The following is a 13,565-nucleotide window of genomic DNA, read 5'->3' on the forward strand; positions in this document are numbered from 1 at the left end:
CCTAGATCGCATTGCTCCTCTACCCCATTTAGATTCTTATTTTCTAAGCAAAATGTGGCTTCCTCATCCTACCAAAATGCACCACCTTACACTTACCTATATTGAAATTAATTTGCCCATTACATGCCCATTCTGCAAGTTTATTAATGTTGTCTTGTAATTTGTTGCAGTCTTCCTCAGTATTGACCATACCTCCTAATTTGATGTCGTCTGCAAATTTCGAAACTATACTTCCAATTCCTGAGTCCAAATCGTTCATGTAAATGGTGAATGGTGGTCCCAGCACCAATCCTTGTGGAACACCACTTCCCACCTTTTGCTAGTCTGAGTAACTACCTTTAACCCAATTCTCTGTTTTATGTTTTGTAGCCATTAGTCAACTATGCAGTACCTTATCGAAGGCCTTTTGAAAATCCAAATATTTTATATCTATCTGTGGGCAGAGTATTGACTGAAATTTAATGTGGAGAAGTGTAAAGTGCTGTACATCGAAGAAAAATGAGTGAGACACACATTCCATAAATGTTGAAATAGCTAGTCCTAGTAGTCTTGACTCCCAATGGGTCCAGGCAATTCAGAGGAGCAATCAACAAAGGCAATAGAACGTTAGCAAAACAGCATATAAATCAGAGGAAGTCGTGACCGAGCTGCACAATGCTCTGGTCAGACCGCACCTTGTCCGTGTCCGTTTCTGGTTGCCAAGATACAAAGGTAATGTTCATGTACTGGAGGCAGTGCAGAGAAGAACCACTAGGCTGATCCCTAGTGTTAAGTGTCTGAATAATGAGGAACGACTGGTGAAGCGTGAACTTTTCAGCCCAAAAAGGAGGCATCTGTGAGGTGATTTTATATAGAGATATGAGACAGTTAAGAGAACGGTAAAGTAAATCTAGATTGTTCAAATTAAATTGCAAAACTAGGGCAAAGGAACATGGGTTCAAACTAAAAAAGAAAATAAGATTAGGGATGATATCTGAAAGTTCTTCAGTGTGATTAACACATGGGCTGGACTTCAAGAAAGAACAGTAGAGGTGAAAACACTGGAATAATTTTAAGAAACAATTGGGCCTGCAAATGAGAGGGGTGGGGGTTGGACTAAAATCTTCTGGATGGATGCCTGAGTTAAGATGGGCTTTTCTCATCTGGGCTTTATTCCGTAAGCAACATTTACTTTGAGAAAATGAACAGTAAATTTCCTTGTAGATGGCACAATCTCATCTCACAGCAGCACAGTTCTTGTTTGTGTGCCACAGAGTTATACTGACAGCCTTGAAGAGCTCTATGACCCAGGCCATCCTGACCTGGATATAGGAGGAAGTATGGCAGTGAAGAAAACGGCTGGAACCAGTTTCAGATCTTGTGTAATTCAGCTCATCATTCTGTATTATTTAATGTGCTAACCAAGGTGTTTATCTCTTTAGGTGAGCTGAGGCACATTACAAAACTGAAACCATGGGGACTCTATGAGGTGCTGGTGGAAAAGTATGAGTGGCCACAGGAGGAAGCTGCAACATTTACAGAGTTCCTGTTACCAATGCTGGAACTGATACCAGAGAAGCGAGCTACAGCAGCAGAATGCCTCAGACATGCTTGGCTTCACTCATAGCAACCAAATTCATTGCTATGTTTGTTCTGTCCTTAACTCAGTACAGCACCTGGTTCATTGTCTTAAACAGGTACAAATATATCTGTATAGGCTACTTCAATCTTTAGGCAGATTTTACACATTTAGTTGAAAAAAATATATACAGGAAAGGGGATTATGCAGGGGTTTGGATTACACAGAAATATGCATAGTCATTAATAGCTGCAGTTTGTTAGCTGCTAATGAAAAATAATTTAGTCTACATTCAACAGTTGTGCTGTTAACATTTATGATGAGTGCGAGTATAAATTAGTTCAAAATTTAATGTAAATCTTTTGCCAAGGAACTGTAAAATCTACAAGTGTCAGCATATGGGAGTAGAGACCAGATGAGTTCTTACCTTATACTCGTACCAAAGAGTTAGCTAACTGTGTTTTACACATAATACATTGACCATTGAATTGGAGATTAAGGTATCTAGTAAATTAACTGCTTTTGCTTTGGAATGCCATGTGGCCAGTCTGCATGCTTTCAAGTTAGCCTGCTTAAGACCTAGGCTGTGCACTTGGCCTTTTGACCGTGTTTTCTGTAGGTAGGTTGATAGCTGAATTCCTCAAATAGTTGAGTGTTTAAGATATGTTCATACTTACCAGCTTACCAACTGCCATTCCTGGAACAGCACTTTAGAAGAAGGCATTCTGTCAGTGACGGTTGAAATTCCTAAGTACTTATCAGTACTTGAAATCTCTGGAGTTTGTAATCGGAAGAGCTATAAGATATATAGTAGGAAACGGATCCTTTTCATTTGTCCCTTTTGTGTTTATATTTACTGCAGGTCTTAGAAATGTTAACATTGTATTTAAATATTACTGTTTTCTAATGAAGGTTCCCCATTTTGTGTTTTGTGTAACATCTGTCCAGAAAATGTTTTTAAAATTTGCTTCACAGCATAGTCCAGGAAAACCAACTGGAATTAATCATTAATTTGGTCATGTGTTCTATTACATTGCAATGTGGCTTGTTTGCCTAAAACAGACTATATTTCACAAAATAAAATTAACTTTTTGCATACAATTTACGTTAATATTGTACATGAAAGGAAGTTGAGTTTGTAAATAAGTATTTTCTCTATTTTTGGAAGAAGAGATCCTTAATCACTGCCAGAAGAAATATCAGTCAAGCTTTTCCAGTGAAAGACTGCCTTTTAAAAACAAGTTAAAAGCACTTGGGTCATAATGTAAGATTGCACAGAAGGGGTATGTTTTCAGCTTGTGCTATATCCAAAATTTGCAGAAGAGGTGCTGATTTTTTCCAGTTGATAAATATCTTGTAGGACATCGGAATTAGTCACATTTGACCAAAGCAGCTGGCTAAACTATATGTGCTTTTTTATTTGCTTTCAAAAATATTTGGCCAGTTTTTTGTCTGTTTAATGAATATGTAGCAAGTCTAAAGTACAGGAATAAGTGCTACCCTTCAGTGCCATATTGAACTATATTGCAGGGCAGTGTTGCATAGGGTTTTGCATACTGAAGTGAGTCTTAAAATGGTGTAACAACTCAGTTCTATACTGGTTGGAACGGCCCAACTCACTGCTTTTTAGACATCCTGTTAAAGATTATTTTATATACTGTCCCAGCAACATTTGTAAAGTGCAGTGATTTTTTTTTCCTCTTCTTGGAAATGCACTTGATGTAAAGCACTGCAGTGATCAATCTCAATTTAAATTGTATAACTGTCATTTGGTTGCCTTCTCATAAGGAAAATTTCTGTTTACAATAAGGATTACCTAACTGTGCAAATTTTGAAGTTAAGCAGATTAGGCACAATTCTAAAAAATTTTTCTTTTACCCTCCTCCACCAAAAAAAGTTGCATCTAAGAATTGTTGCAGAATGGACTTGACCATAGATCCTTCTGGAAGATTTAACAATGACTCAAATATGACCAAAGAATCAACAATGGCAATGCTACATTTGTTTCAGCCCAATATTCTACATCTTTAAGACATATGAAAGATGTGTTAATATGTTTGGACCTTCTCCCAATCATCGTGTTAAATTTCAAGAAATCAGAACAAATGACTAAGTCATGTAAACATGTCTCTTGCCAGCTTATACCATACATGACATACAAAATGGAAACACGAGGGCAAACCAGTATTTTTTAATTTAAAATGACTTGACAAGGTATGGAATTCCAAAACTGGCAGGATTGCTCTTACATTTTCAGTTTTTTTTTATCTTTGAGGTTAAGCACAGCAAACACAAGAAAGTAGAAGGTTGCAGAGCTGTAAGGAAGTGAAGCATAGTCCAACTAGATCCATACTCTTGTCTGCAGAATTCCCTATGTTAATTGCATAATGGTGTGAACTATAACTTGCAAGGAGCAAAGATGGGAATAAAACCATGTAGTTTTGCGTTATTGATTTACTTTAATTTATTTAATTGGTTTGCGAGTACCATGGGTGAAGTAAGGTATACAGTGATGAATACAAGGATTTTTTTTTACATGCTTTTAGGTCAATATCTCATGACATACCTTTGGCTGCAATACAAAAGCACACCTCTTAGAAGGCTATGTACAGTTCTTTTATTCTATTCACAACAGGCAGTCTGTGCTACCATTTCCTATGGCTTTAACCCTTGCTGTTTCATTGGTATTGCACATCTGTTCACAGCTTTGGGGATCCATGATTTCTGTATTTGGTCTGTATGAAGTCCAGTTTTAAAAATTGAGTACAGATATGTCATCTTGCTAACTGATATCTACCAATAAACTATGACTTGGTAATCTGCCTGAAAATGCTGGCAAGAACAAACTAAGGAGACAACCTTTGTGTATCTGTATATAGACTGATGATCCCAATGGGTATAATCTCAGCTTCTGTGACCAAGACCATTGCTCATTACTTGGTTTGGTTCTGTGGCACTCTTGCCCAAGTCAAAAGGTTGTTAGTTCAAGCTCCATTCTCTGACTTGAGCACATACTTAGGCTGATGCGTTAGTGCAGTACTGAGGGAGTGCTGCATTGTTGGAGGTACCATCCTTCACATGAGCAGAGCCTTGATGTAAGTGGTTCTGGTGGACTTGAAAGATCCCGTGCCACTATTAAACGCAGATGGAACTTTCCTTGATGCTTTTGTCAACTATTAACAAACATCAACAAGAAAAAGATAAATGTATCATTCATCACATTGTTTGTGAAACCTTGTGTGCAAAATGGCTGCCACATTTACCTACAAAAAACTGACTACATTTAAAGTAATTAATCCTATGTGAAACACTTTGGACTATGATCAGGTGTTCATCCCTTCATTGTGAGGATAAAGGTGAATCAGTAATGAAGTGCATAATCTCTAAGACTTAAAGAGCATGTACTAGGCTTTTTCTGGCGAAGTATCAGCTAATTGGACCCCTTTGCAACAAATTTGTTATTTGATGCTAATTTACGTAAGATCCCTTCAATGTGCCTTTCTCCCATAAGAAAGCTTGGCTGTCAACATTAATGATATCATTGGATGTTCAAAACATTATCCATTTCTTCAGTGGAGAAAAAAACTTTTTTTCAGATTGCTTGGGGAGAGGGGAATAATATCTAGAACTTGTGACCAGCAGTAGGATGAAAATGAGGACCAATGGTACTTTGGTTTTCACTCTAAGCAGACTTGCATTGCTGTAGTCTTTCAATCATCAAAATCCTGGACCTATCTCCTCAGCCGGCTGAATGAAACCCTAACTTTTCTAAGTCAAATACCCATCCCCAAAGGTTGATACTTATCTGATCCAGTTGCGCCAACCTGATTACATGGCTTGCTAGCCAGTGGAAGTAGTTGTTATTTAAATAACATTAGCCACTGTATATTGTCTCCCAAACATGGCTCTTAATTTTTTTTTAACATACTTGGCTCCTTAGCTGTAATCTTCTGAAGTCCATGGGTCTAGTGTAAATTGAATTATAGTGCTAGCCCAAGATCTGTTACAGTCTTAGATTTTGAGATATTGCCTTCATTTCATGATTTTTATTCTGAAGTATAAATGTCCAAAAAAAAGTTTTACTTTTGTACAACTTTTCATTGATTACTAGATGCATTGATTATCTGGTCTTAACTGAAATGGCTGCTTTGGAAAAGGGGGGAAAAGAGATGTTTTTATTCATCCCAAGAAAAAGTTATATTTTAAAGGACTTGTGTTCCTCTGGCTTCCGTCTAGGGATTACCTTGTTCTGTGAAAAACTGAACTGTCAATAATTAGCTTTGTTCCCTTTTGAGAAATAAGAATTCTGTAAGAACAAGAAAACCCCTCTACTCTCAACAAGCTTATGCAAAACTCCATATTAGCTATAATTCACATTTTGGAATTCATTATGACTGCCTAGGGTGGTTATTACAATTTAGAATTTCATATTTTAACATTTTGTGGACAAAAATGACTGATACCAGAGGCAGATTTTTCATTGCCTAAATTCACCAAAAGCTGCTGTACATTTAATTGTCGTTTAAATTTTTCAAGTTTAAAGTTGTGCGAACTTGGATTGCAATTTCTTCGACTCTTTGTTTCGGATGCGAATGCGGTAATGCGACCACAAGGCATGCCTCAGGCCTCATATAAATAATGTGGACAAGCTGCCGGTGCCTGTTATGCCTCCACAGGCACCTTGTCCTTTTGCAGCAACAATTTCAAGCCACACGCTTTCCGAGGTTTGGTGGGGAGGGGGCGCATCTCTGTCATGACTAAGTGTACAAGTTTCCAGAAAAATTCCTTTCACTGGTTTCTAATGCCATTTCCTCAGATTAATAGGCAACTTCAGTTGCTAGAAGATTTGTCCAAACTTAAGCACACTGAATAAAGGTCAGCACTATTATGCAACATTTGAGGAGCTCATAGACTTCATAGTCTCCACCTTAGTGGCAATTATTCAGTTGGCTCTGATGCTTGCCCACCAGGCTCCTTCCCCATCCTAACTCTGAGCCCACATCTCATTGCATCCATGAGACTCACCTGAGCCCTGAACCTCATTTCCACTGAACTGCTGACAACCCAACTTCCCTTTCCTGGCCCCCATGCTAGTTGACATTGTAAATAATTCTCTTCTCTGATACTGCCCCTCCCTTTCAAAAACACAGTCATCACCCCTCCTCAAAAAAAAAATCCTATGAGATCCTCAAACCCCACCCCTTTGGTCACCATTCTGAATATCTCCTTTGGCTGGATGTCTTTATTATACCTGTGAAGCGCTTTGGGATGTTTTTCTACATTAAAAGGCGCTGCACAAATGCAAGTTTTTATTTGTGATAGCTTGTCGAAAGTAGGATCGGTTCTTAAGGTTAAAATTAAATCTAGTGTAGATTTCTGTCACCCATAACTTGGTGACTCCAGAATGTAACCAGAATTGTTCACATGCTTGCTTGTGTTGTAAAAATGTTGTATTAAATTAGCAAATGTTTTGCCTCAGTTGGAATGCCAGCAGATACAATTGAAACTCATTGGTATTACTCCCTCCATTCTGTTTCTTTGCCAGTTGTACATTGCCTTTGAGCCTCAACCAATGTAACATTTCTAAAGTACAAAAAATAATCTGCACTTGTGCTCTACTAAATCAGTACGTGAGCACTGGTTTTCATTGAAAATATAGTTTTCTTTTTGTTAAAAATCAGGTTTTGAGAGTTTTGGAGAACTACATCCATAATATGCTATGGGTGCAACTGTACTTTTAAGTGACACTTACTTGATATCTTGTACATTTTTGCCAGTGTTTTGGATCGTGCATGCAAGTAACTTACAGGTACAGAATTGGCAAGTTTAGTTCATAGAATTATAGAATCATATAGCAAAGTAGGAGGCCAATCAGCCCATTGTGCCTCAGCTATCCAATTAGTCCCACTCCCCTGCTCTTTCCCCATATCCCTGCAAACATTTTCCTTTTTCAAGTATATTTCTAATTCCCTTTTGAAAGATCCTATTGAATTTGCTTACACTAACCTTTTAGGTAGTGCATTCCAGATCATCATAACTCACTGCGTAAAAAAAATTTCTCCTCATTTCTCCTCATCTCTCTGGTTCTGTTGCCAATTATCTTAAATCTTTGTCCTCTGGTTTAATATTAGTGGTTTTTAAATGATTAATAAAAGTTCATTTCCAGAGAGAGAAATTTTTTAGAGCATTACTTGAACCCATTTGGACTTGATAATAGTTATATAACATTATTGAACATATGCAAGGTTTGGCTTTACCATAACCCTGAAATGCAGTATTCATAGGCCACATGTTCCATATAACATTCAACATAAATTTCAGACAGGTAAGTAGTTGCCATAATTCTCATGACTTTGTGTGTCTGGGGCTATAAGACTGGTTGTCTTGTACCTTGGTTATACACTTGCTTAGATGTTCCTCCCGGCTGGTTCCCTCCAGGAGCAATTTCTACAAAGACAAACCCAGCAGCAGCACTGTGAGAGCACACTCCCCCTTCAGCTATTTTTTTATTTGTTCATGGGATGTGGGCATCGCTGGCAAGGCCAGCATTTATTGCCCATCCCTAATTGCCCTTGAGAAGGTGGTGGTGAGCTGCCTTCTTGAACCGCTGCAGTCCGTGTGGTGAAGGTTCTCCCACAGTGCTGTTATGAAGGGAGTTCCAGGATTTTGACCCAGCGACGATGAAGGAACAGCGATATATTTCCCAGTTGGGATGGTGTGTGACTTGGAGGGGAACATGCAGGTGGTGGTGTTCCCATGTTGCTTGCTGCTCTTGTCCTTCTAGATGGTAGAGGTCGTGGGTTTGGGAGGTGTTGTCGAAGAAGCCTTGGTGAGTTGCTGCAGTGCATCCTGTGGATGGTACACACTGCAGCCACGGTGCGCCGGTGATGAAGGGAGTGACTGTTTAGGGTGGTGGATGGGGTGCCAATCAAGCGGGCTGCTTTGTCCTGGATGGTGTCGAGCTTCTTGAGTGTTGGAGCTGCACTCATCCAGGCAAGAGGAGAGTATTCCATCACACTCGTGACTTGTGCCTTGTAGATGGTGGAAAGGCTTTGGGGAGTCAGGAGGTGAGTCACTCGCCACAGAATACCCAGCCTCTGACCTGCTCTTGTCACCACAGTATTTATATGGCTGGTCCAGTTAAGTTTCCAGTCAGTGATGACCCCCAGGATGTTGGTGGGGGATTTGGCGATGTTAATGCTGTTGTCACTCCATGTTGCTCCTCTGGTGTTATTTAAATGGCAGCACTCCCTCCTGACTCCAGTCCAGGCTCCAGCTGCTGTCTCTTTTCTGCTGGGCTGTGAGATTTATAAATCTGCAGTGGGAGTTTGGAGTGAAGTTAGGAGGGGGAATTTCCATTTAAATATAATAGCACTAGAGGAACAGAGCACATTCCAAGTGCATTTCAACAATAGAACAATGTATTCATATCCCAAGACTACCATTTACTATATCTGCTTCCTGCAGTTGGGCTGAATTTTTTTTCGTTCTTTGGACCACTTCCACATAATTCACAGAGGAAGAAAACTGGTGAAGAGCAACTGAGCACGTTATTGTGTCTCTATTGGGTGGGTACTGTTATGATGTTCCTCCAGCGCGTTGACATTTAAATGGACACTCTCCTTTCCAACTTCAGTCCAAGCTTCCTCTGTGGGTTTAAAATAGAGAGCAGAACAGATACAGGAAGAGCTTCTATTTAAATACCATACTGGAGGAATGGTGCAACATTTACCAGGAAGATGACGTGAAAAGGAACACAGAAAATATATTGAATGCTATGCAATTTGAAGCTGAGAATTTTGAAGTATAGAAGCTTTGTAATGTTAACCATATAGATGAGTTGTGTGTTTTGGGGGGATTTGTTGAGTGGAGTTTTGAGTTCTGACAATTAGGAGTTGCCTTATACTCCAGTGTATAGAATTACACAGAATGTACATGACAGAAATAGGCCATTCAGCCAAACTAATTCATGTTGGTGTTTATGCTGCACACGAGCCTGCTCCAACCCCTCTTCTAACCCTATCAGCATACCTTCTGTTCCCCTCTCCCTCATCTGTTTATCTAGCTTCCCCTTAAATGCATCTATGCTATTTGCCTCAGCAACTTGTGGTAGTGAGTTCCACATTCCAACCACACTCTGGGTTTAAAAAAAAGTTTCTCCTGAATTCCCTATTGGATTTATTAGTGATTATCTTATATTTATGGCCCCTAATTTTGGTTCCCCCCCCCCCCCCCCCAACCCCACCACAAGTGGAAACATCATCTCTAAGTCTACCTTATCGAACCCTTTCATTATTCTTAAAGACCTCTATCGGGTCCCTGCTCAGCCTTCTCTTTTCAAGAGAAAAGCATCCAAGTCTGTTCAATCTTACCATGATTGAGAGGTTATACCTATCGGGAATCATCCTTGTAAATCTTTTTTGCACCCCGATAGAGGTTGAAATTGGTAGAAATGCTATTGAAAGGTCTTATTGAAGCAAGTGCACAAATGTACCAAACATGATGTGCAGACAGGATTTCCTTAAAGTAAACAGGCAATATATGTCAATATTTCTACCAGACTATTGAGCCAACTTTGCAGATATTACATTTTTTTACATTGGTACATTAACCCCTCCCTCCCAAAAACACATTCCGTCAACAGTGAATTTCCAAGTGTATTATATGTAGCACCATAGTTGCAGGAACAATGGCTGCTTGACAGGTGGGATACGATCAGCTATTATATTTGATACAGCAACTCTTGGTATTTAATGTATGTTTTTAAAAATACAACATGCATGATTTTCTGTGGCTACAAATGATAATTCTACATGGTAATTTCTAAACAGATCAGCGTTTCATCAGAATATTTCCAGATGTGTATTATGCAGATCTGAAAACCAACAATCTTTCCTCTTGTAAGAATTTGAATTGGACTGAACTTTGAGAGTTTTATTCTTTCTACTATAATTTATCTTCAATTGTTGAATTAATGCAATAAACTTGAGTTTATTTTTAAAAAATATTTTTAAACCATGGGTATGTAAAAATCAATGAAGAATACTTGTCTCTGAAATAAGAAGCTAACATCACGTAGCATGTAGCTTTATTTTATATCACCAAATACTTTCTTTACTATTATTTGCTGAAACTTTCTGGAGTCTGGTTCAGGATTAATTCCTTTCTGTGTATATATACAGACAAACCACATGCTGCTGTTGGCACAATGACTTACTGAATGTGAATTGATATTAAATTCCCACTGACTTGAATAAGGTTGGCAAGGTTGTGGTGATTGATATTTTGCCATGCAATACTTAGTTGTAATGAATAGCAAACATATTACCAAAATTATTCCAAGTTGTTGAAAGGTTTGTACATTTTATTTCTAAAGCTAAAGCAGTCATTGCAACTTAAATTACAGAAGTTTCCTTGTATGAACCTCAGGTGTTGAATTTCAACAACTAAGGTTTGATGCAGTGTTTGTGTTACTACCAAGATGATTTAACATTTTCCATTTTGGAACAAGGATTTCAGGATAGTGGATAAAAATAGATGGTATTGAAGTTGTAATATCTATTCTTTGACAGGCTCTCCTGAAGGTTTTTTTTTTAACTTCAAAATTTATATTTTACCTATACCATGCTTTTATGAAGGATTTTTGTGTTTTAGTTACAAATGTTCTTAAAAGTAATCATTATTGAATAAAAGTGACAAGCCATTGATATAGTCTGATTTTCTTGATCAGCTATTTTTATGTAATTAAAACTTATTTTTGTAGCATAATTCTGCTTAAATGTGTGCCCAAAAGATAATGGCACAAGGATGTGATCATAGTGAGGCTATCTTAGGTGAACAATAGAATTACATACAAATTCTACTTTTGTCTAACTAATACTGTTGAGTTTTGGAGTTGCATCTTTGTTGTGCTGTGTTAGAACCTGATTCTGAAGGCTGAAGGGCCTTCCAGAGCGCCTCGGAATTGTGACATTTGTATGCCGCAGAACATACTGTGAATCACGGTGCATAATCCAGTATAAGATACAACAACAAAGTAGGTACAGAGCCAAATTTAGGTTAGAATCATAGAATGGTTACAGCAGAGAAGGCGACCATTCGGCCCATCAAGCCTGTACCAGCTCTTTGTAAGATCAATCCTGTTGGTCCCATTCCCCCGCTCTTTCCCTGTAGCATTGCAATTTTTTCCCCTTCAAATATTTATCCATTTCCTTTTTGAAAGCCATGATTGAATTTGCTTCCACCAGCCTTTCAGGCAGCGCGTTCCAAATCATAACTACTCGTTGCATTAATAAAAAAAAGTTTTTTTTCTCCTGTCGCCTTCAGTTCTTTTGCCAATCACCTTTAAATCTGTGTCCTCTGGTTCTCGACCCTTCTGCCTATGGGAACAGGTTCTCTTTATTTACTTTATCGAAATCCTCCATGATTTTGAACACTTCATTAAATCTCCTCTCAACCTTCTCTGCTCTAAGGAGAACAACCCCAGCTTCTCCAGTCTATCCACTTAACTGAAGTCCCTCATCCCTGGAACCACTCTAGTAAATCTTTTCTGAACCATCTCTAAGACCTTCACATCCTTCCTAAAAGTGCAGTGCCCAAAAATGAACACAATATTTCAGTTGTGGCTGGACCAGTGTTTTATGAAAGTTCAACATAACTTCCTTGCTTTTGTACTCTGCCTCTATTTATAAAGCCCAGGATTCCATATGCCATTTTAACAGCCTCCTCAACTTGTCCTGCCACCTTCAAAAGACCTGTGTATGTACACTGCCAGGTGTCTCTATTCCTGCACCCCCTTAGAATTGTACCATTTAGTTTATATTGTCTCTCCTCATTCTCCCTGCCAAAATGTATCACTTTGCCCTCTTCTGCATTAAATTTCATCTGCACGTTCCACCAGCCTGTCTGCCCTCTTGAAATCTATTACTATCCTCCTCACTGTTTACTACACTTCCAAGCTTTGTGTGATCTGCACATTTTGAAATTGTACCCTGTCCCAAGTCATTTTAATATATATCAAAAAAAGCAGTGGTCCTAGTATTGACCCCTGGGGAACACCACTGTATACTTTCCTCCAGTCTGAAAAACAGCCATTCACCACTACTGTTTTCTGTCACTTAACCCTTTTGTATTCCATGAGCTTCAATTTTGTTAAGCCTATAATGTGGCACTTTATCAAATGCCTTTTGAAAGTCCATATACACAACATCAACCACATTGCCCTCATCAAAAAACTCAATCAAGTTAGTTAAACACAATTTGCCTTTAACAAATCTGTGCTGTCATTCCTTTATTAATCCACACTTGTCTAAGTGACTATTAATTTTGTCCTGGATTATCGTTTCTAAAAGATTTGGGTCTGTTATGCCCCTTCTGTATTAAATTCACAGGGCAACAAGACTAGCAGACATGTATAAGGTTTCAGATCGATCATCTAAATTGGTATCCTATAGACAATTTGACTTTCCAGTGACCATTCACACTTATTGCTGCTGCAACAAACCTATTCATTTGAACTAAGTTTTTTTTTGTTTTTAAGAGGTGCTAGGTAGGGGTGAAATGCATAGATTATTCTAATTAAAACTAAAAATTTGTCACAGCTGTATGAACAGACTTCAAAGAACCAATCCCTTATTCCTGTTAATAGCAGCTTTATAATCTTTGTTCAAAAGTGGTGTAATGTGAGATCATCTCACTTGTGGCAATTCAAAGCATACATCAATTCTTCAGCACACCTAATTAAAACATTGCATATACATAGAAACATTCAGATTGTAACTAGTGTTTTTTTGTTATCACAAATTAAGAATTATCATTTGACAAGTCTGTATTAATCCAACTTTAAGGTACATACACTCAATACAGTATATATAAATGTTAATACAGAAACATGATATTTCACTGGATTTGAACCTAAGATAACAATACTAGTGTTCTTGCTAATGAGGTTCATTTGTATTAACACAGTGGCAGGAATAAAACCTTGTAACACATTAATCCTCTGACT

General features: G+C 38.2%; 1 protein-coding gene across 1 annotated transcript in view; it reads left to right on the forward strand.

Annotated features, from left to right (window-relative positions):
* The window catches only part of LOC137344478 (SRSF protein kinase 1-like), a 63,930-nt gene extending 59,923 nt beyond the window's left edge, over positions 1–4,007 (forward strand). Inside the window, exon 16 of the mRNA XM_068007471.1 lies at positions 1,422–4,007. Within this exon, the coding sequence (XP_067863572.1) occupies positions 1,422–1,606 (185 nt within the window). The 3' untranslated portion in view covers positions 1,607–4,007. The remainder of the gene's footprint in view (positions 1–1,421) is intronic.
* The last annotated feature ends 9,558 nt before the right edge of the window (positions 4,008–13,565 follow it).

The sequence above is a fragment of the Heptranchias perlo genome, chromosome 27 (assembly GCF_035084215.1).
Source record: "Heptranchias perlo isolate sHepPer1 chromosome 27, sHepPer1.hap1, whole genome shotgun sequence".
NCBI lineage: Eukaryota > Metazoa > Chordata > Chondrichthyes > Hexanchiformes > Hexanchidae > Heptranchias > Heptranchias perlo.